The sequence below is a fragment of the Phacochoerus africanus genome, chromosome 9 (genome assembly GCF_016906955.1).
Source record: "Phacochoerus africanus isolate WHEZ1 chromosome 9, ROS_Pafr_v1, whole genome shotgun sequence".
In the NCBI taxonomy this organism is placed as follows: Eukaryota; Metazoa; Chordata; class Mammalia; order Artiodactyla; family Suidae; genus Phacochoerus; species Phacochoerus africanus.
The window spans coordinates 51,962,720-51,987,016 of NC_062552.1; the positions used below are offsets into that span (position 1 = coordinate 51,962,720).

Genomic DNA, 24,297 nt, shown 5'->3' on the forward strand with positions numbered 1-24,297 from the left:
GTCCTACTGTGGCCCTGGGCTCTATTCAAACTGCCTCTTTGAAATTTCACAAAAATCTTCAGACTCCTAACCTAGATGTCCTCATCTCGGTCGTCATCCTCCATGATTTCTCTGTGGTCTCTGAAGCTACTAAAGCCCCTCTGACAACTCTCTCCAGTCTTGGTACTAACCTTCCTTTGACCTCTGGCCCTCGGACCAACATTCCACTGTTGACTACAGTAATTCCTAAGGGTGCAGCTTCTTCCTAAGAGCATTCTTTCAGGCTCCGCACTCTTCTTTGAACAAAGTCTCCCCTCAGAGAGCCCATTCATTTCTCAATTGTGTTGCTAACAGGTGTGAGGCAGAAATCTTCATTTATTCTGCTGCTGCATTCTGGAGAAAGTTTTAAGATGGTTTATGGAAGTAACTCCAGGACAATGGGGTGAGGAGGGAGAAAGAATGAGCAAAGTGGGGCAATCAGACCATGAAGTGATAGGCCAGTGGGGACAAGCCGCCTGACTGCTGCTGCAGAGGCTGGCAGTATCTCTCTTTCCGTCATGGGTCATGCCAGCATGCTTGGATCAATAACTGTAATTGAAACCGAATGTAATTAATTTTGAGCCATTCATGTAATTTTGAGCCATTCAATTTTAATTCCACAAAAACTAAATCCTGAAACTGGGGCACAGTGGTGTATCACTGACCAAAGGAAAACAGCTATAACAAAGCCTTCCAAATACACTTGGCACTCATGACAGGTGTGTTAAACACTTGGGTGCACTCAGGGACACTCTACACCTGCCACGGTTACACTGAGAAATTAACACAGCCATATCAATGAGGGGTTTTGATCACGTGGCCCCCTGTGAATATTCTGATACCCCTTCAACCGGGTGTCTGTTCCATCCTACTTCAGTCATTGGTTTGCTCGCTCAAAGGAAGATCACTGCGCCTTACTGTGTGAGCAAGGCCCCAGCAAAGAGGCATCCTTCAGGAAAAAGCCGGCAACAGAGAGGTTAATGGACTGAAATGGTTTTGATCAGGGCTCCACTTTTAATGACTACACTATAAATGTCTCAGCCTGTACTCCAGGCCCTTTATGACCTGGCAGGAACCCACTACTCCAGCTCCTGCAACTGCCAGACCCTAGAGAACAGGGCACAGACGCTACACTCCAAGCCAAGGTAAATCACTCGCTGCCCACAGGACACATTTGAGGTTTTTCCATTCTGAGCTCACAGCTTCTCCAACTTAGAACACTTCTAGTCCAACTCCATAGTCAAATCCTTTTCATCATTTAAAGCTCATTAAAAACAACTTGATCCACGAAGTGTTCTGTGAGATTCCCAAGATCAAAATAATCTCTTTACCATGTGGGCTTCATGAACCTAATCTGTTCTTTTGCAGCATTATAGATTTTTTTTTCTTTTCTTTTTTCTTTTGGTCTTTTTAGGGCCGCACCTGCAGCATATGGAAGGTCCCAGGCTAGAGGGTGAATCAGAGCTGTAGCTGCTGACCCACACCACAGCCACACCAGATCCAAGCCTCATCTGTGACCACAGCTTGCAGCAACCCGGATCCTTAACCCACTGAGTGAGGCCAGGGATCGAACCTGTGCCCTTATGGATACTAGTCGGGTTCGTTACCACTGAGGCACAATGGGAACTCAGGCATTATATATTCTTGTATACAAATTTTCTTCTTCCATAATAGACTGTTAGATTGGTCTGCAGATTCCACAATCTTTAGAGCTGAAAGTCTGGCAATTTAAGGGTTCCCTCCCTCCGAGAATTTAGGAAAGGAAACAGCATGCACAGAAATATTTCCTCTAATAGTAGACAAACAGGAAGCAATGTGAACTTCCAATTTGGGAATATGGGAAGTAAACTACAGCGTATCGAATTGATAGGCTATTATTATGCAGAGGTTCAAATGAAAATTATGAATACTAAGTAGCCAAATGGAAGCATATTTATAAAATTAATAATAAATTCAAAAAGCAAAACAGTAAATTGCTTCTGCCATAATGCACAATGGCTATGCAAAATGCACTATTACGGATAAAGACTGTGAAAGAAAATGAAAAATGAGAGGTTGATGTCCAGGGAGGAGGATTTTCCTTTCATCTTGTGGTTTCTGTTACTGTTAGTAACACTGTGGTATAACTTCAATTAACACACACCACACACACAGGAATTGGTGGGCACGTCTTATTCTTGTAAACGGGGTCTCACTAACCTCTTCTTTTGTCACAGAATGCCCAGACTGCTAAATCAAGCAAATGTGGTGGACAGGATACAGATGGCCTTCAACCGAATATGAGATAAAAAGTATGCTGTGGACATAAAGGGGAACGTGGGCTCCTATTATATAGATGAATTCAGCAAAAAGTCTACAGGGAACGGATGTGAACAAGTCCCCCCTACCCTGGAGGGATGTGCTTAGTGACATGTCAGTGCTTTGCTCACAGCTCTTATCTTTACTGTGATAATCATACACTTAAAAATTCAGAAGGCACGGTGATCGAGTCCAAAGTTGACAGGAAGCTGGTAAGGGTAATTAATACTTTGACAGAATCAGAAAGAACTAGGTAAGAATCTAAATTTAACAAGACGTGGCTAGTGCAGGTAAAGGCAAGGTTTTTACCGATGGGTTCAGCCAATCAAGTGTCCAGGGTGAGAGAGGGAATGCTGAATAGCAGTTCCTATAAGACCAACTAGGGGAGTTCCTGTTGTGGCTCAGCAGTTAATGAACCCGACTAGCATCCATGAGGAAGTGGGTTTGATCCCTGATCAGTGGCTTAAGGATCCAGCATTGCTGTGAGCTGTGGGGTAGGTCCCAGAGGTGGCTCGGATCCTGCATTACTGTGGCTCTGGCGTAGGCCTGTGGCTACACCTCAGATTCAACCCCTAACCTGGGAACCTCCACATGCTGCAGGTGCAGCCCTAAAAAGACAAAAAAAAAAAAAAAAAGGACAAAAAATAAAACCAACTAGGAAGGAAATTACTCGAAGTTCAACAGAAGTCTTTAGGGTTGTCATACAAAGAAAGCCAATTTAATACCTAGTTGAGGAACTCAAAATTATTCCATCCATCAAAGGCCATTTTAGAGTACATTAACTTTCAAACGATGTATCCTGCTTTGAATTTTGCTAAATTCCTCATAAAATTTCACCAAAACCCCATATTTATTCACTAAATTCACCTGTATTTTACTATTGTTTTATTTTACATAATTAGGTTCTGTAGCCTTAACTCATTTCTCAAAGTAGAAGCCGTGCTTAACAGTGTTGGCATATACAGCTCAATAAATTTTTGTTGAACTATGAAATGCAAGTGAAATGTAAAAAGAACCTCAAGTGTGAAGAACTGGTTTTTAAAAATAAACAGTGATAAATGTTTCTGATACATGCTCTAACAATTTATAACTTATCCTTATAAATAAAATAGAACCACATAATTGTAGATGTGATTAAAACTAATACTATCTAACAGTTACATTTATATGACATTATTGCCAAAGATAAAATCAGTGCGGAGCAAGAAGGAAGGACATTAACAGATTAGAAGAAACAAACAATTGTTAACATGACAATCAATTAAAAACACAAACCAATTGTGATGTCCCTTCAAGTCCATTAGAGGCAATTTTCATGAGTAAAACATGATCATAGAACCACACGCAGATTTTACAAGTAAAGAAAGTCATTTTCTTGGGATTATTTCCCCAGATAATTTTTTTTTCTTCTTTTCAGGGCCACACTTGTGGCATACAGAAGTACCCAGGCTAGGAGTCAAATTGGAGCTGCAGCCACCAGCCTAAACCACAGCTATAGCAATGCAGGATCTGAGCCATGTCTGAGACCTACACCACAGCTCATGGCAACACCGAATACTTAATCCACTGAGCAATGCGAGGGACCGAATTTGCATCCTCATGGACCCTAGTTGGTTTGTTATCACTGAGCCACAGTAGGAAATCTCTAAGATAATTTTAAGATGATTATTTTTCTACAAAATTTCCCATTTTGACCATAAGCAATTTTATACATTTACGAATATACTTCTTGTTTTAACAATCTGTAAAAAAAGGAAAAAAAAGTTTTTAAAAGAGACTAATTTTACTAAATAAAAAAGACCTGAAGTTGTCTTTTTAATTGTCTTGTGCCAATTTTTGGAGAATTAAAGGAACTGTCAGTGACTTCTTGGAAGATTTCTGAATATCCAGGCAGGAAGTAAGAGGCCTCAGGAACACAGAGGTCTTCTAATTTCTTTTTTCCACTTGAAGGTGGTAATTTGGAAAGAAAAAGGAAAACACAAGAAGTGAAGAGCTGATTATCCTGACAGACCTTGGATCTTAGAGACTGGCTATCATTACCAAAGAATTTCTCAAAACAAGGGAAAACAAGCTTAGGAGGAGATTACTAGTCTAAGCAAGAGGACTTCAAACCAATTCAGGAAAATAAAAACAGATCAAATATAAACACAACTTCTTTGTAAAGCAGTAGATGTGACAGCCAGCTAGTCTCTGAGAAATGCATTAAGAAGGCTGACCAGCACCACTGGTATAGACTATATATGTGGACCCTTGAACACAGGTCTGAACTGCATAGGTCCACTTATACACGGATTTTTCTAAGAACATACTACATAGTACTACACAATTCACAGTGGGCTGACCCACTGATACGGAGCCATGTACAGGGGGACTGACTATAAAGGAACATTGGGATTTTCAATTGCACAGATGGTCAGCATCCCGAAGCCCTCTGCTGTTCAAGGGTCAATTAATTGTACTAACCAATCCATATACTCACGGCTGCCACTGCAGAAGGACTAGCATAGTGAGGTTTGTCCTTGGACAAGACAAAGCAAAGATATATATTTCTCCTAAGAGAGAAGAAGGCAAATAACCCCGAGGGCTAAGATAACCACCTCTTCCTAGAAAGTGCCAGAAAGAGTCTACTGGATAGGTGAAAAGTGCCAGGACGAAGATAAAAGGATAGGATGGCAAGAGCTATTTCAAGGGACTGGCTGGTCACATGCAGGGTTCTGGTGGTGATTTCCTAACAGAAACGAAAAAAATGGGCATGGAGGATTGACTCAAGAAAGGTGACTCAACAGTCTGCTGAGAATGTCAGTCTGATAAATGCCAACAGCTGATCTTGGCTTCATGCGTTGTGCTGAAAAATCTGTCTTCTCAGAGAGTAAAGTACAAATGCTCTTCCAAATGGATGATGTAGGAAAGACGGCAGTCTGGTAGGAAATATGTACTCTCATCATGCGGGGTTCAAAAGGGAGGGAAAGGATAGGCAGAGACCCACATGGACCCTAGACTTTAGGAAGGATCATTTCAAACACAGAAAAGAAAAGAAAAGAAAAGAAAAGAAAAGAAAAGAAAAGAAAAGAAAAGAAAACAGGTTTTAGGGGAGTTCCCGTCGTGGCTCAGCGGTTAATGAATCTGACTAGCATCCATGAGGACGCAGGTTTGATCCCTGGCCTTGCTCGGTGTGTTAAGGATTCAGCATTGCCAAGAGCTGTGGTGTACATCACAGACGTGGCTCAGATCCCACATTGCTACTGCTGTGGCTGTGGTGTAGGCCAGCAGCTACAGCTCAGATTCAACCCCTAGCTTGGGAACCTCTATATGCTGCAGGCACAGCCCTAAAACAAATATATATATATATATATATATATATATATATATATATATATATATAAAATGAATGATCCCAATGAGGAAAGAAAAGGAGATCCTTCCATCCACTCAAAATAAACAGCTCCAAAATAAAGTTGGGTAATGGAAGGTACCCTGCTGTGCCTTCTAACTCCTGTTTTAAGAGGACAGCCACAGTAGACAGAAGATACTAACTAAGGGGGAACCACAGTGTGTCCTGGATGTTGAAAACAAGAACAAGGTGGGCCTATCAAAATAATCAAAGTAAAGGCAACAAGAAGGGTCTTTCCACTACTTTGAAGGTAAAGAAGAGATACCTACACAACTTGAGAAAACTGGTGTGACGTTACTAGAGAATAGCAAGAAAGCAGGGTTGGTTCTCCACACGCACGTAACTTACATCCATCTCTTCAGTAAGGAGAATGGTGACGAAACTCTAGTGAGCAGAAGAAATACCACAGAGAGAACACTCAAGTTCAGGATGGCTGAGAAGTTGATAAGCAAGTATCTGGCCTTCTTAAACAATTTCAAGTCTTCAAGACCAGAATCATATCTCATAGACCTAAAGGAATCTGCCCTTTTGAGAACATGTGGACAGCAGGGTGTGTGCCAGACCATAGGTGGAAGGTAAATGAATGAACTTTTAAAGGAAAAGTACTGGATTCTATGCACTACAGACCAGAAAGCCATTTGCCAATTTCCCAAGGAATTTCAAGAACACATTGTAAAGATTTATATATAGCAATATAAGCATGAGGTAAACCTTTGGAGATGGCATGGCCTTTCTAACAGCAAAATCCTATCAATCTGAGCTTATTTCTTCTCCTAAGATGGTTGGTAAGTTGATCATGAGGGGAGTGCTATACAGACAAAGGAGCTCGAACCACTACATTTAATTCACTACTTACTGAGTTTCATTTCTCACCAGACAAGAAAAAGAACACATGAGAAAACTTTAAAAGGAATTAATGTGTTAAGATTATGGTGTCAAGACTTCTTTTTCTTGGCATTAAAAAACCCCAAAACTCTGTTCTCTGGTGACCTAGCAGTTAATGATTCAGTATTGTCACTGCTGTGGCCTGGGTTCAATCTCTGGCCCAGGAACTTCTGCATGCCTTGGATACAGCCAAAACAAAACCAAACAAAAAACCCCCCAAGAAACCACCAACCCCCAAAGTTTCTTCACTATTATTGTAATGTTTTTTATATATTTTAAACACACACATACCCCCCCCAAGGAAAAAAGTTAATTGTATAGATTTAGTTTACTCATATGTAAACTACAGGAGTTCTGGTGGGACTATAGAATTTCAGTCACTGAAATTTAAATCCAGAGTTTTGGGGCACAAAATAGGAAGACAAAACTTATTTTAAAACAACAACAACAAAAAACGAGGTTGATGTGGACTTCTTACAAATTAATGACAAACTGCATTAAAGAATGCTGTACCAGGAGATCCCGTCGTGGCACAGCAGAAACAAATCCGACGAGGAACCATGAGGTTGTGGGTTTGATCCCTGGCCTCACTCAGTGGGTGAAGGATCCGGTGTTGCCGGGAGCTGTTTTGTAGGTGGCAGACACAGCTCAGATCGGGTGTTGCTGTGGCTGTGGTATAGGCCGGCAGCTGTAGCTCTGATTCGACCCCTAGCCTGGGAATCTATATACGCCGCAGGTGTGACCCTAAAAAGACAAAAAAAAGAAAAAGAAAAGAAAAAAAGAATGCTGTACCCAATGTGGGAGGTAGCAGGGAGTCTGTGTTCTGAACAGGTTAGAGGATGTCTGAGCTGCTGTTCCTGGCTGCTCTGTTTAAGAGGGAGGCTGACCAAATAAAGGACATCTGTCCAAAGGACAGCAACGGGAATGATGACAGGACACAAGAAAAAGGTATCAGGAAAAAGAGCTGAAGGATCTGGAGAGTGTTCCCCTTGATATAAAACCAGAAAACAAATGCTCCCCTCAAACATATGAACTGCTACTGCATGTAAGAGGTATGATGCATGGTGGGAAACTAGCTGGAGACAAGAACTTTTGCTCAGTATTAGAAAGACACTGTTAGTCCTAGAACTGGCTGTGAGCTGCATGTCAACAGAAGTATTCAGAGGTGGTATATGCATCGGTCAGGGTGGGAGAACCTGGAGGAGAACGCTGAGGTCTTCTTCAAGGGTTTGAAAGAATCAAGACTGACTGATTCTAATTCTAGCTTTGCCTCCATGAATTAAGATTCTCAACAGAAATGTGAAGAACATTTGGGAATGGTCTAGACAGATCTTCCTCAAACTAATTTATGATTTCATTCGATGTTAATATGTTGCTGTATTCAAGTAAGGTTGGGAAACACCGCATATTCCATGTTCGCTGGTTTGACTCAGAGCACACCCTGGCTTTAAGCCGTCCTGGAGTAACCAGATCTATGTAGTTCTATTGAACCCAACTGTTTGAAATGCTGCTATGGATGCTTAATTCCTCTCACAGAAATCTTACTATGACGCAAGCCTAAATTTCTTTTGGGAGGACAAAATCCCCCAACAATTTAGATTTATGCTTTTAGGAGTTAATCAGCAAAAGAACCTTAGTAAGAAGGACTGTCAAGTAACCACATATCGCCTTGACCTCAGAGCTAGAGAAAACCTAACAATGGGGTCCACCCTCTCAACCAGTGCTCAGTTCTTCCGTAGATCCTCCTCATCACTGGAGCAGTTCCACGATCTCAAGACGGTAAGAGAATTACTGGATGCCCGGCAGGGTTCTAGGTCCCATATTTGCATTCCCATGTTACTGTTCACAACCTCCAATAAATGACTATAGTCTTTTTCACAGGTGAAGAAAATAAGTCTCAGTGATGTAAGATCTGTCAAGAGTCAAGATAGCTACTAAGCATCAGGACGCAACGTCTCCAAAGAGAGAAAAACTGGAAGTAGGATTTGATATAATGGTCAGCAGAGAACAAAATGGCAAATAAATTTTCTTATTCAGGAGAGACCCAGACTTCACAAAGGCCTTCTGCGTTAGGCGTACAAGACTGTCACCTTACTCTGATCATTTTCAGAGTGACTTTGGTTACCCTGACTGATATGGTTATTCCCTTGCAAAAAACTGCTGCCCAAGCTTGGATGGCAGCACATATGAACCGTTTAAACCTCACTTACCAGACCTTTTATTATAGACAAGAATCTTCCTGTTTGCTGCAGAAAAAAAAAACTTTAGCTGTCAAACTTCTGCTCCCACAACTGCAAGATTGTAATATTTAAGACCTCTGGCTTTCTTAGTTCCCTGGTAAATCAAATGACAATGTAGCTTTTGAAAAAATATATATATCTCTATGTGTTACATGTATTTTAAGTTTTCCGATGAGTTTCCCTTCCTTTTCAGGGCATTTCTCACTGTCTTTACCTTTCCTTCCTTACCGAGAACATCACTGGTCGCCATGATGTCACACGTGTACATTGCTGCCATCAGACGCTGAGGTTTCACCTGCAGTGCATAGCGACATGCTTCTTTCATGGTAGCAATCAGCTGCCCCGAGAAGGGTCCATAGCAGTCAGTGAGTGAAGACTCTCCTTTCTGGGAAGGCCTCTTCTCAAACGGCTCAGAGCAGCCATTGTGCACCTCTTGGTTTTCATCTCCAGCAGAAGAGGTTTCACCTTCCCCCTGCCCCGCGTCTACCAGATCACTTTGTTCTTGATTCTGCTTATCACTTGCTGTTTGCTCTTCAAATTTACTTAAGTCCCATTTTTCCAGAACAAAACAGACACCCATGAGAGGCTCTTCGCACATGGGGCCCGAGAGGGTTGCTAGCTGGAAGCCACTCACGATGCTGTTGCCCAAATCTCGGTATCTGTTGGCTTCCTGGGAGGCTTTGCCATCTGGACCTGTCCACACTGAGTTCTGGAAATCTTCACTTTTATTCACTAATATGTTGGGCCCACATTTTCTTGGGCCAAAGGACCAGATCTGGTCAACAGTGTTCCTCCATTTTCTCCCTGTTAGGTGTTGCTCTAGTCTTCCTTTGAATTCTCCAATTTTCTCTTGGGTCTTCTGGTGAATCACTTGAGTATTTTTGCCTTCATTCAAAGAGGAGGTCAGCTGTTCCATAGAACGAATCAAATCACTATTTTCTTCCAGAATCTGAGTGACTTCTTCTGGAAGGGGCATGGCTCGGACACAGAGCGTGGCAAGTTTATTGGGAGTTGTTATGGTGACGAGCCCATCAGAGTCAACCTGGATTCCTTCAGGGATTTTACTTTGATCCTCTTTTGTTTGGTGTATGACTGCAACTTTTTGTTGCTTGCCTATTTCTTCGTTGACCATGTCAACTTTGGGCGGTTTTGTGATTGTTTCTCTGAATGGAATAATGGGTTCAGATACGCTGATTTGAATCTTTGCAAATCTACAAATTCAAGAGAAATAACACAAAGTTAATAGCCAAAATGGCATCAAAATTCCCATGCAGAAATATTACATAATGAAGATTCTGCAAAAACACAGAAATATAAACATTATTTTACCAAGAAATATTGGTAATTTACAGCATACCAGAATTCAAAAAACCACTCTCATTTCAGATTGAAAAGACTACCTCTAATGGAAACAGACCTTTAGAGAGTTCTTTGCATGTACCAGAATTTCTAGAGTTAAAATGCGCTTTTTCTTTTCCAGATTCTTAAAGTAGCAGATATTATTTTAGATAATTAATGTTAAATCCTACTAAAATACTTATTTTCCACTCAAAACATTCTTATCTAAATACATTTACTTATAAATAATTTTAAATACATACATCATGTATTTAGATAAGAATGTTTTGAGTGGAAAATAAGCATTTTAATAAGATTTGACATATTAAGTATCCAAAATAATATCTGCTACTTTAAGAATAGGAAAAGAAAAAGCGCATTTTAACTCTAAATAAACAAAACAAACCAAAAAATCACAGAAATTCAGGATATCCAATTTCTGGATGGATATCTACCTGACATTGTATTATTTAAAATTACTGATTCTTGGGAGTTCCCATCATGGCTCTGAGGAAATGAATCTGGGTAGTATCCATGAGGACACAGGTTCGATCCCTGGCCTTGCTCAGTGGGTTGAGGACTGGTGTTGCTGCGAGCTGTGGTGTAGGTCACAGACATGGCTTGGATCTGGCATTTCTGTGGCTGTGGCACAGGCCCACAGCTGTAGCTCTGATTTGGCCCCTAGCCTGGGAACTTCCATATGCCATGGGTATGGCCCTAAAAAGAGAGAAAATAAATAAATACAATTACTGATTCTTGAACTTAACAAAGACAATAGACAAAGACAAAGTTGCAGTTCAATTTATCTAAGAATTGAGATATAAAATCTGATTTTAAAATAACAATGAAAAAAATGGATATATCTGCGTTTCTTTTTTTCTTTTTTTTTTTGTCTTTTTGTTATTTCTTTGGGCAGCTCCCGCGCCCAAGCTAGGGGTCGAATCGGAGCTGTAGCCACTGGCCTACGCCAGAGCCACAGCAACGCGGGATCCGAGCCACGTCTGCAACCTACACCACAGCTCACGGCAACGCCGGATCGTTAACCCACTGAGCAAGGGCAGGGACCGAACCCGCAACCTCATGGTTCCCAGTCGGATTCGTTAACCACTGCACCATGATGGGAACTCCTATCTGCGTTTCTTAAAAATAATCACCTATTATGTATGAGGACTGTGCTAAGCGGTTTACATGTGCTATTTCTTTAGTGTTATATTATTATCCTCATTTTGTAGAGGACAAAATCAAGCAAGAAAGATCAAGTAACTTCTCCAAAGTCACAAAGATAGCAAGTAGAGAAGCTGGGATTCAAATTTAGGTCTGACCTCAGAATCCATGCTCTTAGCCATTATGCTGTACTGAACAATCCAATTAAACAGCATATTAAAGAAATAATTCACTGCAACACTAAGTAGTTTTTATTATAGGTTATAAAAATTGATTTGTATTTGGACATCTGCTAAAATATCACACTAAAAGTGTCTAATAAACTATGTAACCATCTTTAAAAATGCTAAATTGGCATTCAATAAAATTTAATATCCGCTCCTGTTTTTTCAAAAAGAGAAACACTTAGAAATCTTAGAAATACGAAAATATTTTTTAAAATTATCATTAAAGAAAATATGTTCATATACTTACAACATTCAAGAAGACCAAGTGCAAAGCTATTGAAACTGCGAGTGAGTGCCTTTATGACACTGTCCTATTTTCTTTGTATTATAAGGTCAAAAGGACTGTGAGTTATATTAGTCCCTCCAATTTCTGAGGTTCCTAACAAGTCTCCCATAGGAGTCACTTATAAGATGAATTAAAATCACTCCATGCCATGGAAGTGAAGGTGTGTGTATGGTTGTCACACCTGCAAAGTGCCTCAGGGCTAAGGGTTCTTTATATCCTGGCAGTGCGGAGCCTGACATTATTACTTCAAAAGAAGTGCAGTAGGCTCAGACTACATCAGCAATTTCCTGTGGCTTCCTGTCACATCTGATCATTACTACCTTGAGAGGTAAATGAGCAGAACTCTGACAGTTTCTCTGACCTGGAGACCACAAGTGGCCTCGTCTCCCAGGCCTGTTCAAAATGCCTTCCTGAACACGTGTGTCAAAGCTGAAAAAGCAGCTTATATGTCAGAAAGCGGGTTCTGTCCTATGAGAGCTAAAAATAAATCTGGAATTTTCTACACATTCTTTACCATAAGTCTAATTGTAAAATTTAATAGTCATATAGCACAGTACAAAAAACAACACTCTACCGAGGAGTTCCTGCTGTGGCACATCGGGATTGGCAGTATCTTGGGAGTGCTGGGTTGCAAGTTCAATTCCCAGTCCCACACAGTGGGTTAAGGATCTGGCTTTGCTGCAGCTGTGGCTTAGGTTGCTACCACAGCTCGGATCTCATCACTGGCCCAGAACTCCATATGCTGAGGGGCAGCCCCAAATAGGAAAAAACAAAACAAAACTCTACTATCTATGACTTATCACAACATGAATATCCATGTAAACCACTACCCAAGGCTCCCTCATGCCTTCTCCCAAACCCACAAAGATAAGCACTATTTTGATTTTCACTGTCATCTGTTTTAAATTATTTTTAACATCTAAGTATGGAATCCCTATACTCTATACAGTTCAGTCTGGCCTGCTTTTTGGACTTTTTTGTTGCGAAGAATATTCTTGATGCAGCTTTGTATTAAGTACATAAGGAGTAGAAATGGGAGTAGATTTGCTAAGCCATAGGAAATAACTATCTCCCACCTCAGCAGAGAACACCAAACTATATTCCAATGTAGTTGTAACCAATTCACATTTCCACTAGTTGTGGAGGTAAATTCCTATTGTCCATATCTTTGCTACATTTGATGCTGTCATTTAAAAAAAATTCAGCAACTCTGCTGGGTATGTAAAAGTATCTCACTTTGGTTTTAATTTGCATTTCATTAATTACTAATAAGTTGAATTTATTTTCAAATGCTTATTTGGTCTTGAGACTTCTCTTTTGTGGAGTCCTAGTTCAAGTATTTCTCCCATTTTCTATTAGATTGTTGTTTTTCTCATTTACTTGTAGGAATTCTTTATATATTGATGAACTAGTCCCTCATCTACTGTATGGATCACAATGTCTTCCCTAACCCTGCGGCTTGTCTTCTTACTCTCTTGACAGCAACTTTCGATGATCAAACCTTTTACCTTGTCATTAGGGCTTTGGATGCTGTGACTCTTTCCCTACCCTGAGGTCTTGAAGACACTCTCCAGTATTATCTTCTAAGCACTTTAGGGTTTTGCCTTTCACATTTTAATCTACAAGACACCTGGAATCTAAGTACAGTGTGAATGAAAGAGAGGTCAAGTTTCTTTTCTTTCTTTGTCTTTTTAGGGCCGTGGCATATGGAAGTTCCCAGGCTAGGGGTTGAATTGGAGTTACAGGTGCTGGCCTACACCACAGCCACCTCATGGAGACTAGTCGGATTCACTTCTGCTGCACCACCATAGAACTCTCCCTCTCCCCCTTTTTTCTATATGGATATTCACTCACCAGCATCATTAATTGAAAAAAGTCTGTCCTTTCCTCATTGCTCTCCAGGACCACTTGCTTCTGCACTTTCTAATCCAGTCCATTAATCTATTTGTTTATCTTTGTGTCAACATCACATAGTTGATAATGGTCACTGAAATAAGTTTTGCTATCCAACATGGTAAGAACTTCTCACCCTACTTCCTAAAAGACTTTGGCTTGAACTAGCCCTTGCACTTCCACACAAATTTTTTACTACCAACTTGTTAAGTTCCACAAACACATACACAATAAAGTTATGGAATTTTGGCTGGGATTGCTTTGAATATATAATCAGTTTAAGGAAAACTGACATCATTATAACAATGAAATTTTCAAACTGTGAAGATGGTATATACCTTCTTTTGTGTTTTACAGTTTTTGCATAGAGGGCCTATAAATACAAATACTTTTATTCCCAGGAAGTTTATATTTTTGTTGCTACCATGAATTGTAACCTTCAAATACTTTTCATTTTCTGCTTATTAATGGTATTATAGAAAAACAATAGCTTTTGCATACTTACTTTAAGCCACCTTGCTGAATTTACTAATTTTAATCATTTCTAAAGATTCTTTTGGATTATTAGTACACAATCATATCATTTGCAAACAATGACAGTCTCAACTCCTCCTTTTCAATTTCCATGTCTTTTAGTTTTTATTCTGATGATGCTGCCTGAAATCTACAGTACAATAGTAAAAAGAAGTTATAATGGGAGGTACTCTTGTCTTATTTTAGATCACAAAAGGAAAGCTTTTAAAAATTTCACCAGTAAGTACAGGTTTGCTATAGTTATCCTGAAGATAATCTTTATCAGTTTAAGGAAATTCCCCTCTATTTCTAGCTTGCTAAGAGTTATGAGCATGAGTGGATGTTGACCCTTATCAAATGCTTTTTTTGTCTGTTGAGATGATTTCCTTCCCTTTCTCTATTAATCTGGTAAATTTAATTGATTGAATTTTTAACGTTTTTCCAACTTTGGATTTCTTTGTACTTACAGGACTATCAGGTTTTCTATTTCTTTTCAGGACAGATTTTTCTAGGAATTTGTCCATTTCCTTTAAAATTGATTAGTATACAACCATTCATAATATTTTCTTACATTTCTTGGCCCAGAACAAGCTATCTAGTACTCAATTCATTAAGACACCCTAAACGTTTACGCGACGCTGGATGGCATTGAGGATGGCAATGGTGTCAACACTGCCTGACTCAGCTTCTCAGGGTTCCAAAACAGCACTTAACAGAAAGCACTGCCTGACTGGGTCCCCTGTGGATCTGTCCACTATCACATCCCACATCTGGTCTGGCTGACTTCACTGTTGCCCACCCGTATAAGTGGGATAGGAGCTTCCTCCCTACCTGGGCTCCAGGTTAGCTCTCCCAGTTCTGACAAAGAACACATGAGAGCTTGAGCTTATGCACAAGGATCTGTCACAATGCAAAGGAAACTTCTATTTTTTTTTTTTTTAAGTGAGGAGGTGTCACCACTTTCAGAATTAGAGATTTTAGGAAAAGCAGTTAACAGATGTATCTTATTAAAGCAATATATACATATATATTTGAAAAGTAGATATGTTATTGCTTTTATTATCCTAATTCGATGAAAGTATAAATTATTTTTAGGTATTTGGATATGGATATTTTCTTTAAAAGGTTTACATAGAGTGGTTTACAGAATGAACTTATTTATTAAGATATTTTAATGCCACATTGAAATATTTGTAGAAAACTAATTTCTTTTATTATAAAGTATAGTCCCCCCCCGAGATTAAAAAGTACCCATAATGAAAACCATGAGATAAAAATGAAAAGACTAAACAAAGATACAAATAAGTAATTCAATTAAAATCAGCTTTAGGTATAAAGGGGGAATTTTACATGAAATATAATTCTAAGTACCAGAAAGCATTATTTTAAAATAGAAGTTAATGTCCTGAGAAACGTCAGGTTAGTTAACATGGATTTTAATTTGGTAGCAGAGTGTGAATAGAGAGAAAATAAGTTAGTTTAAAGATTGCCCCATGGAGTTCCCATCGTGGCTCAGCGGAAACGAATCTGACTAGCATCCAGGAGGACGCAGGTTTGATCCCTGGCCTTACTCAGTGGGTTAAGGATCCAGCATTGCCGTGAACTGTGGTGTAGGTCTCAGTCACGGCTGGGATCTGACGTTGCTGTGGCTCTGGCATAGGCCAGTGGCTACAGCTCCAATTTGACCCCTAGCCTGGGAACCTCCATAAGCTGCAGGGGTGGCCCTAAAAGGCAAAAACAAACAAGAAAAAGATTCCCCCAAGATAACGTAACATTTCAATACCTGAAAAAAAAAAACCTTCTGAGAAAATCATTTTGATATCGTTATGATTAATCCAATTAGTATTATTCTCTAACAAATAACCCTCAGAAATTCCAAGAAAATTGTGACAACATGAAAGAGATGGAAAAATCTACCTTTCAATTTTGTACTAATTATGGCTATAAAAATATTTTAAGGGAAAGGCCATGAGGCCATTTTAAACTGATGAAGAGAGATTCCCAATCTGGCAGGAATTGCTACAAAATCCCAAACGGATGTTGCTGCAGGAGCAGCTCTTCTTATTCCATGGTATGGTGGTGAAGTGGTATTGCAGCAATGGCCGCCACCACCACCACAAGCAATTGTACTACTAGGTTGTGTTAAGGATTAGATGAGACACACACAGTTTAGCACAGTAACTGACATGTACTATTTAGTATATACTTATATTGATTATTCATAACTATTATTTAGCTATAATTACTATGATCACTAAAGTCCTAGAAAATTTAAAAACAAAAGGACGGAAGGCCATTACAGGGTGATTTCATCAAAGAAAAACAAATGGCCAATAGACACATTAAAAAATGTTTCAGGAGTAGCCGTTGTGGCCGAGCGGAAATGAATCTGACTAGCATCCATGAGGACGCAGGTTCAATCCTGACCTTGCTCAGTAGGTTAAGGATCTGGCATTGCTGTGGCTGTGGTGTAGGCTGGCGGCTACAGCTCCGATTCGACTCCTAGCCTGGGAACCTCCATATGTCGTGGATGTGGCCCTAAAAAGACAAAAAAAAAAAAATTTTCAGTTATCATTAGTAAGCAAAGAAAACATATTTAAGCAATGAACACCTTTCATTTGTTTTCCAGATTGGTGAAATTTTCATATATGTTTTGCTAGTTACAGTGTAAATTGCAACAGCCTTTCTCAGGGATAATATGGATCATAAGCCTAAAAAATATAATATGCTCCCTTTTGAGTCAGCAATTATACTTCCAAAAGTTTCTCTTAACCAAATAATCAGAGCTATGTATATAGATACCTGTAGATATGTGAATACGCAGAGAGCAGACGAGGGATTTATGAACCCAAATGTAATGGTCATAATCATCTCCGCATAGTACTTGAATGATTCTTTTTATTCTTCTGTGTTTTCCTAATTGCTACAATAAACATATACTACCTTTGGAATAACGAGGAAAAACATAATTTACAAAAAGTGACCTGGGATGCCTCCTTTGTGACGCTCATGTATCACCGTGATAGGGAAATGCAAAGATTTACTGAAGGGTTACACTGCAGAGAGCACATCAATAAGGAAAGGACGTCTGTCCTGACCACAGCCTAATTTCACAGAATGAGATTTTGTTTGGTTGCCCTGATATGCTATGGGTATAGTTTAAAGTAAAAAATATATATGAAAGTATTTTATGACTCAGACTAAAACATGCAAAATTATTCAAGTACAGCAATAAATACTATTTGTCAGTTATTAAAAATTAAATCTATGCTCCAATAACAGTTCATGTTTAGGTTGAGGCACTTAATTTTTTCTCCACGACAAATCACAGTGTAAGTTCAGTGGGTTTAGGAAACACTAAAACATCCCATCGATTCTGAGATGTTTATCATTTCTCCATCTCTATCATCGCCTAACCTTTCTTTTAAGTCATCCAGGCATCGCTGAAGGTGGACTTCCCCTGCTGTGACTAAAACGTGCTCTCCCGTTTCCTGAATTAAAATCTGGACACAGGGATCAGCTTGGTTTAACAGTTTCATTCCTTTGACGAGCTGAGGCATTTCACCTAGATTAACGAAATGAAACACTGGTTAAATGCAAGATAAGGACTAATATAATCTAAACACAATGTCCATGGGAAAACGGAAGGGAAAAGTATAATGAAATAAACTCTTAAAATAATGGTTTATTTTTCTTCCAATAATATAGCAATGTGAAGAAAACCATCTTCGAGTAATTTATTTGTACAGATGGCTAACATGAGACACTTGTTACAAACTTACAGAGAATCCCAAAGCTGATCATACCACTTCTTCAAATACTCAGCAAATATAAACTACAAGTCATTATACTTGTGAAGCTACCTCAATCTATTACAAATGTGTATTTTATACTAGAGATGTAAGAGAACTTTATCCCCCAAACAGCACCTATAAAACTATAACATCAACAAATAAGCAAAAGAAACATTTGATGTGACATTTGAGAAGCTGCACCAGAGCCTTATATTTAGAATAATTATTTATGAAGCTGCTTGAAAGAACTGTGGTTTTCAGAATATAGCTGCCCTTTGGGTTAGAGCTGTAATACATGAAGCAGCCACTTTACCCAGTGAGCCTCTCAAGGCGCCTTCTGAATCCTAGTCTGCTTGTGCTTTTGGTATTTAATTGCTTGTCACCTAGGGTTCAGGGGAGTTACGGGTACAAGGCAGGGATTCTGATCTCTATCCTGAGTGTCTCACCCCTTTCACAAGTGCAGTGGCCACTGTGCACTCAAGGCAGGTCGGAGGAATTCTCCTGTTACTATTTTAGCAGAGATCTTGGCTTGGAAGGCATTTTTATGCAGCTTTGTTTCACTTCTGCATCTGAGGGAAGGACTTATAATTCCTCGATGCTTGGTGTTCAACATGCCAAACAAATCAAACTACAGGAGCTTTCTGCAATCAGTGGTTTTTTTCAATATGTGCTACCGAAGTTGATTATCCATATCTAGTCCATATCTATTTATTTTTCCATTATCTATTTATCCTTTAAATAACCCTTTTAAATGATAACACTTTCTGGTGCTAAGTGTGCCACGCAAGCATTTCACATATTATCAACTCATTTAACTATGAGGCAGGGATGATTATTCTCATTTTATAAATGAGGAAACAGATACAGAGAAGCTAAGGAACTTGTACTCAAGGTCACAGACGGGCTGGTTTTGAAGCCAGGCAGACAGCCATGGGGCATATACTCCACAAGGGGTGCCAGCATCCGCAGAAGTCGTGGTCATGAGCCACAGAAGATGCACAAAATGCTGAGAAAGACAGGGAGTGGGATTTCACCGCATGTGAGGTTGACAGAGGCACCCTCAAGCGCTGCTCTTTAGCATGTTGTCTTTGCCTCAGTCAGTGGATTTGTAGATATTACCTAGTGTTAAGTTAACCTTCATAGAATTTGAACCATGTCTTAAAAAGAGTCCTGTAAAAGACCACTGATAACACATATCACAGGAGCCAAGAAGAGAATAATAATGATAAAAAAAAGGACAAAGCTTGTTGTCAGTTATCTCCATCAGCCAAATTACAAAGTAAAAACGGCTGTCACCAGTATGAGAACCTAACAAATCCTTGAAAAAGAAAAACAAACAAAACAAACAAACAAACAAAAAACTCCCACACATTGAAATCTGTCTCCTCATGGCAAAGGTGACAGTTTAATAATAAATGAAGAAGAAACTTTTCCAAAAGAAATGTGGAATATGGTGACAACATTTTGAAATCAGACAGTTGAAAACATTTACATTGATAGTCATTCTGATGCCAGAAACAACACAAACATCTCATTTATAAAACCTCTTAAAATCTAGAAGCTGATTTCCTTAGCCTGCTTAAAAATCTCCCATATAGTTTGTTAAAGATATAAAACTCGACATCTTCTCATTAGTAGAGGAAAAACTGAGTTCAGAAAAAAAATAATCACTGTCTGTATTTCATTACACCCTTTGTCTAACTGGTAGAGGGGATTTTAAAATGGATATTATGACTCAGTAAAGGCAGCCAATGATGCGTTTCCCCCATATGGACTATGTAACTTTGCAAAGTGTCTTTTTCAGTAAAAACTGCATTTAAAACCAAGTGTTGCAATAAATGGAACCCAGAAGCAGACCTCTGCATAGTGTTATTACTAAGTGGTAAGGTAAGATTTTCAAAAACAATGAAGCATCATTGAGGTAGGCACCTCCAAGATGGCCCCAATCATCTTTGTCTTCTGCTAGTCATACCCCTCCCACAAGCGGATCAGGGCTGGCCTATCTGACCAACAGAATATAGCAGAAACGATGTGTGATTCCTCAGGCTAGACCACAAAAGGCACTGTGGCTTCGGCTTTGGTATCTTAGACTGCTGCTAAAACCAGTCACTCTACCATGCTCTAGAATAATCAAACAGCCATGAGGAGAGGTCTCTGGAGAAGCACTGAGGTCCCCAGTAAGCACCAACTTTCTGAGCCCATGCGAGTGAACCACCTTGAAGTCCAGTTAAACCTTCCAATGGCTGAAGCCCAAGGTGATATATGACTACCACTGCATGAGAGGTCCCCAAACCGAACCCTTCCAAATTTCCTGAGCAAAGGAGTGGTGGGAAAAAAATTATTATTATTCTTTCAAGCCACTAAATTTTGGAGTAATAAGTTAGGCAGTATTCAATAACTAATACAATTATAAACCATAATCATAAATATAATACTATATATACACTTATTTATATATACTGCGTATATCCTCATCAAATACAAATACATCTCCATTTTCACCTCAATTTTAAAAATAACTTCTACATTTGTATATATTTCATGATATACATGAAATATTAGCACAAAGGTTCATGTATCTACATGGATATCTGTACAGAGGGCTTTTTTAATTTTACCTAATACAGATAAAGGATAAAAAAAACTCTGGAAACTAGTAACTCTGCTCTCAGATAAATACAATTTTTTGGATTCCTAAAAATACAGATACGTAGTAGTCCCTGAGGTGGGAGTTAAATTCTGACTCAACCACTTACTACCTGCTAACTCTAAGGCTTTTGGCAAATTAATTAACTTCTCTAAGCTTCAGTTTACCTCATGTGAAGATGAGAATAAAAAATAGCACAGGGCTGTTGAGAGGATTAAATGAGATGGTCAATGTTAAAGCTTTAGACTATATGTAGCATACAATAAGGATCAATGATGCTGAAAATAATAATGGCTTTGGGCACCTGGCGTTCTCTGTGTTTGGGTGCTGGATTTTGAGTAGACCCTGTGGGCATGGAGCCAGAGGGGTGGCCACCATGACATCTGGACCTCAACTTGGGCAATCGGGGAAAGCAAAGTGGAAGAGCAAGTGCTCACAATTACTTCATGCTGAAAGAAGAGCAAAAGACTGTCATCTAGTTAGTCGACTCAGTCTGTCAGCATGAAAAAGAAAAGAGGGCCTAGGGACACATGTTCAGAAGTCCCGCATCAGCCCAGTGCCTCTCAGGGAAGTATAGGTTGAGGTATAGGGGGTGACATCCCAACAGTCTCTAGGCATGTGGTCCTCAGAGAGAGGAGCTACTGCCCCCAGGTAAGGATGGGCATAAGAAACTATGGCAAAGAGTAAATGGACAATAAACATCCTCTGAGGGCTCAGAGGACGGAGGCCAGCATGACGAGAAGTATCTCCAGACATTCTAAATGTAAGACAAGATGTTGACAATGTCATGACACCAAGGAGACAGAACAATGAGAATAAAATTAAGACATGGAAGCATGGAATGAGGTACTTCAATAACACAACCAAGAATATTCAGGGTGGAGGTTCCCGTCGTGGCTCAGCAGTTAACGAACCCGGCTAGGATCCATGAGGATGTGAGTTCGATCCCTGGCCTCGCTTGGTGGGTTGGGGACCTGGCGTTGCCGTGAGCTGAGGTGTAGGCCAGCGGCTAGGAACCTGTATATGCCACAAGTGCGGCCCTAAAAAGACAATTAAAAAAAAAAAAAAAGAATATGCATGGAAGAACATGCACGGCAATCTAGCAAAAACAAAGTAGCAACACTCCTTTCAAAACCATGAAGAAAACTGGGTGCCCCTTCTATCATTTTAGGTTTTACAAAGTTGAGAAAAAAAATCTAATAAAATATATGAGGGCATAAACTTTGGCACCCAAATGGATAATCTTAGGTAATTCTATTTATTAGGTTACCTGTGTTTTGAAAAGGAAATTAATCTTACTGAGAGTTTGCTATGGGACAGGAAGTCAGCTAGGGGCTAGGATCCCTCACCCCATCTACCAAAGCTGTACAGAAGCCGTCCCGCTGCCCGAGGACTGGGCGTTCATGCAGCTTGGGTAACAGCACAGAGAAACACGCAACTGTTAAACAGACTCCAAAACAATTCCACATTTCTATTAAAACATTATAGTTTAAATTTCTTTAATTCCTATTTTAAAAATTTAAGATCCAAATGGAATAGAGAAAAATCAAATAAAAATAAGATATAAATAAATACTGGAAACACTTAACAATAAACCATGGTTGCTGGACTCAAATGTTACAACTTAAATAAAACTGAGCTTTCTTATATTAGGGTTGGAGGCAGTTAGCAAGCAGAATAAAAGAACAAACCATGAGGAGTTCCCGTTGTGGCTCAGCAGTTAGTGAACCCAACTAGCATCCATGAGGAGAGGGTTCGATCAGTGGGTTAAGTAAGGATCCTGTGTTGCTGTGAGCTGTGGTGCTGGTGGCAGATGCGGCTCAGATCTGGCATTCCTGTGGCTGTGGCATTAGGCTGGCAGCTATATCTCCGATTCAACCCCTGCATATGCTGCAGGTGCGGCCTTAAAAAGCCCCCCCCCAAAAAGAAGGACAAACCATGATGGGCCAAGATCTGGACAAGCCCACAAAAAGGAAGCAGGCATTGCACAGAATGGGGCAAATCCATGCAGCAACCAGGGCTCCATCAGTCTGCGATGACTGCCCAGAAAGCATGCCTGTCTCTGAGGCCTGGGGCAGACAGCTATTTACCAAGACTGAGCCCAAAGATCAGAGATGTATCTGCCCCAGGGCCCCAGGGCTCCTCAGTGGTTAGGTTATGTCTTACAAACTGAGGCGGAGACAAGCTTCCAGAAGGCCCCAGGTCTGGGAGAGGAGGGATATATAGATGCAGGGGCAGTGAGGCCACCACATACCCCAACAGAAAATTGTCCTTTTACACACTTGTTCTCTGGTTCCCTTAAAGCAGACCGGAGATTCTCCCCTGCCTACCACTAAGCAATGGGACAGCAAAGTCACAGGGAATAGGGGGCGAGTGACAGCCACGGGATGTAATATACAAGAGTCACTGAGGATTGGCCAGGCAAACGGTATAATCCAAAGACTAAGTATTAGTTATTACAGGGACCGGCATATGTGGGCGTCACACAGCCAGGCAGAAAGGGGCACGAAGTACTTTCTAAACAGACAAGAAATACTCAAGTGTCCAGGTAATCTAGCAAACCTAGAGGGAAGAGGTACATATGAATTTTGAACCAAGAAGCTTAAGATAAGATTCTGAGAACCAGTCACATAAAACATGAGCTTTCTGAGATGCCACCCTATGCTGGGGGATGCAGAGGTGATTCTGTTTCTGCCATAAAGAAGAATACAGGCTCCCTGGAAGGCAAAAGTGTCTAAATACCCCCAGGTTCCTAAGACAGATGTTAGACTCCCCTTGACATGACAATGGTCTGTATGGCCTCCTGGCTGGGCATGCTACTCCTATTACACACGTCCATGAAAATTCGCAGCATACTGCTGAAACGAATCATGAGGAACCGAGCATTAAACGTACACATTTAAAAAATATAAGGACCATCCTATGCTTTTAAAAACAAGGTCATCTTACTTGGGTGTTTTGGTTCAACGGCAACCCTCACAATAGGGGTGGCTTCAAAGTTGAGGGGTATGAATGGCGGGCAGGATGGCAAGGTACACAGTGTTGCTGATTTTAGCACAAAGTCTTGAAGGCCTCCTATACCTGTAGGGAGGAAAAGACCCATGAAGTCAATAAACGATGACAAATTCTGAATTTACATTAGAAAAATAATACCAGTCCAGTATATATGCCACAGAGGAAAACTGCTTAACACATTGGGCTAAAACATACCTACTTTGAGCACAGAAATGATCATGTCTAGATACGCATGTCTGAAAATACCAACTACTTCTAATTGTAACTCTTAGTTCTAAAAATATATTAATTTGGAGTTCCTGTCGTGGCTCAGCGGTTAATGAACCTGACTGGCATCCATGAGGATGCGGGTTTGATCCCTGGCCTCACTCAGTGGGTTAAGGATCCAGCGTTGCCATGAGCTGTGGTGTAGGTCGCAGACATGGCTCAGATCCTGTGTGGCTGTGGCTGTGGCTGTGGCTGGCAGCTGCAGCTCAGATTTGACCCCCTAGCCTGGAAACGTCATATGTTGTGGGTGTGGCCCTAAAAAGAAAAAAAAAAAATGGGGGGAGGGCATGATGTGTTTTAGGGGAAGGTGACAGGAGAAAG

The 24,297-nt window shown here is 40.1% G+C and overlaps 1 protein-coding gene across 1 annotated transcript in view; it reads right to left on the bottom strand.

Moving 5' to 3' along the window:
• EFL1 (elongation factor like GTPase 1) overlaps positions 1-24,297 on the bottom strand; it is a 137,703-nt gene that overhangs the window by 12,277 nt on the left and 101,129 nt on the right. Inside the window, exons 16-18 of the mRNA XM_047794488.1 lie at positions 23,644-23,775; positions 17,671-17,818; positions 9,061-10,043 (exon numbers count right to left, since the gene is read on the bottom strand). Coding sequence (XP_047650444.1) covers positions 9,061-10,043; positions 17,671-17,818; positions 23,644-23,775 — 1,263 coding nt within the window. The remainder of the gene's footprint in view (positions 1-9,060; positions 10,044-17,670; positions 17,819-23,643; positions 23,776-24,297) is intronic.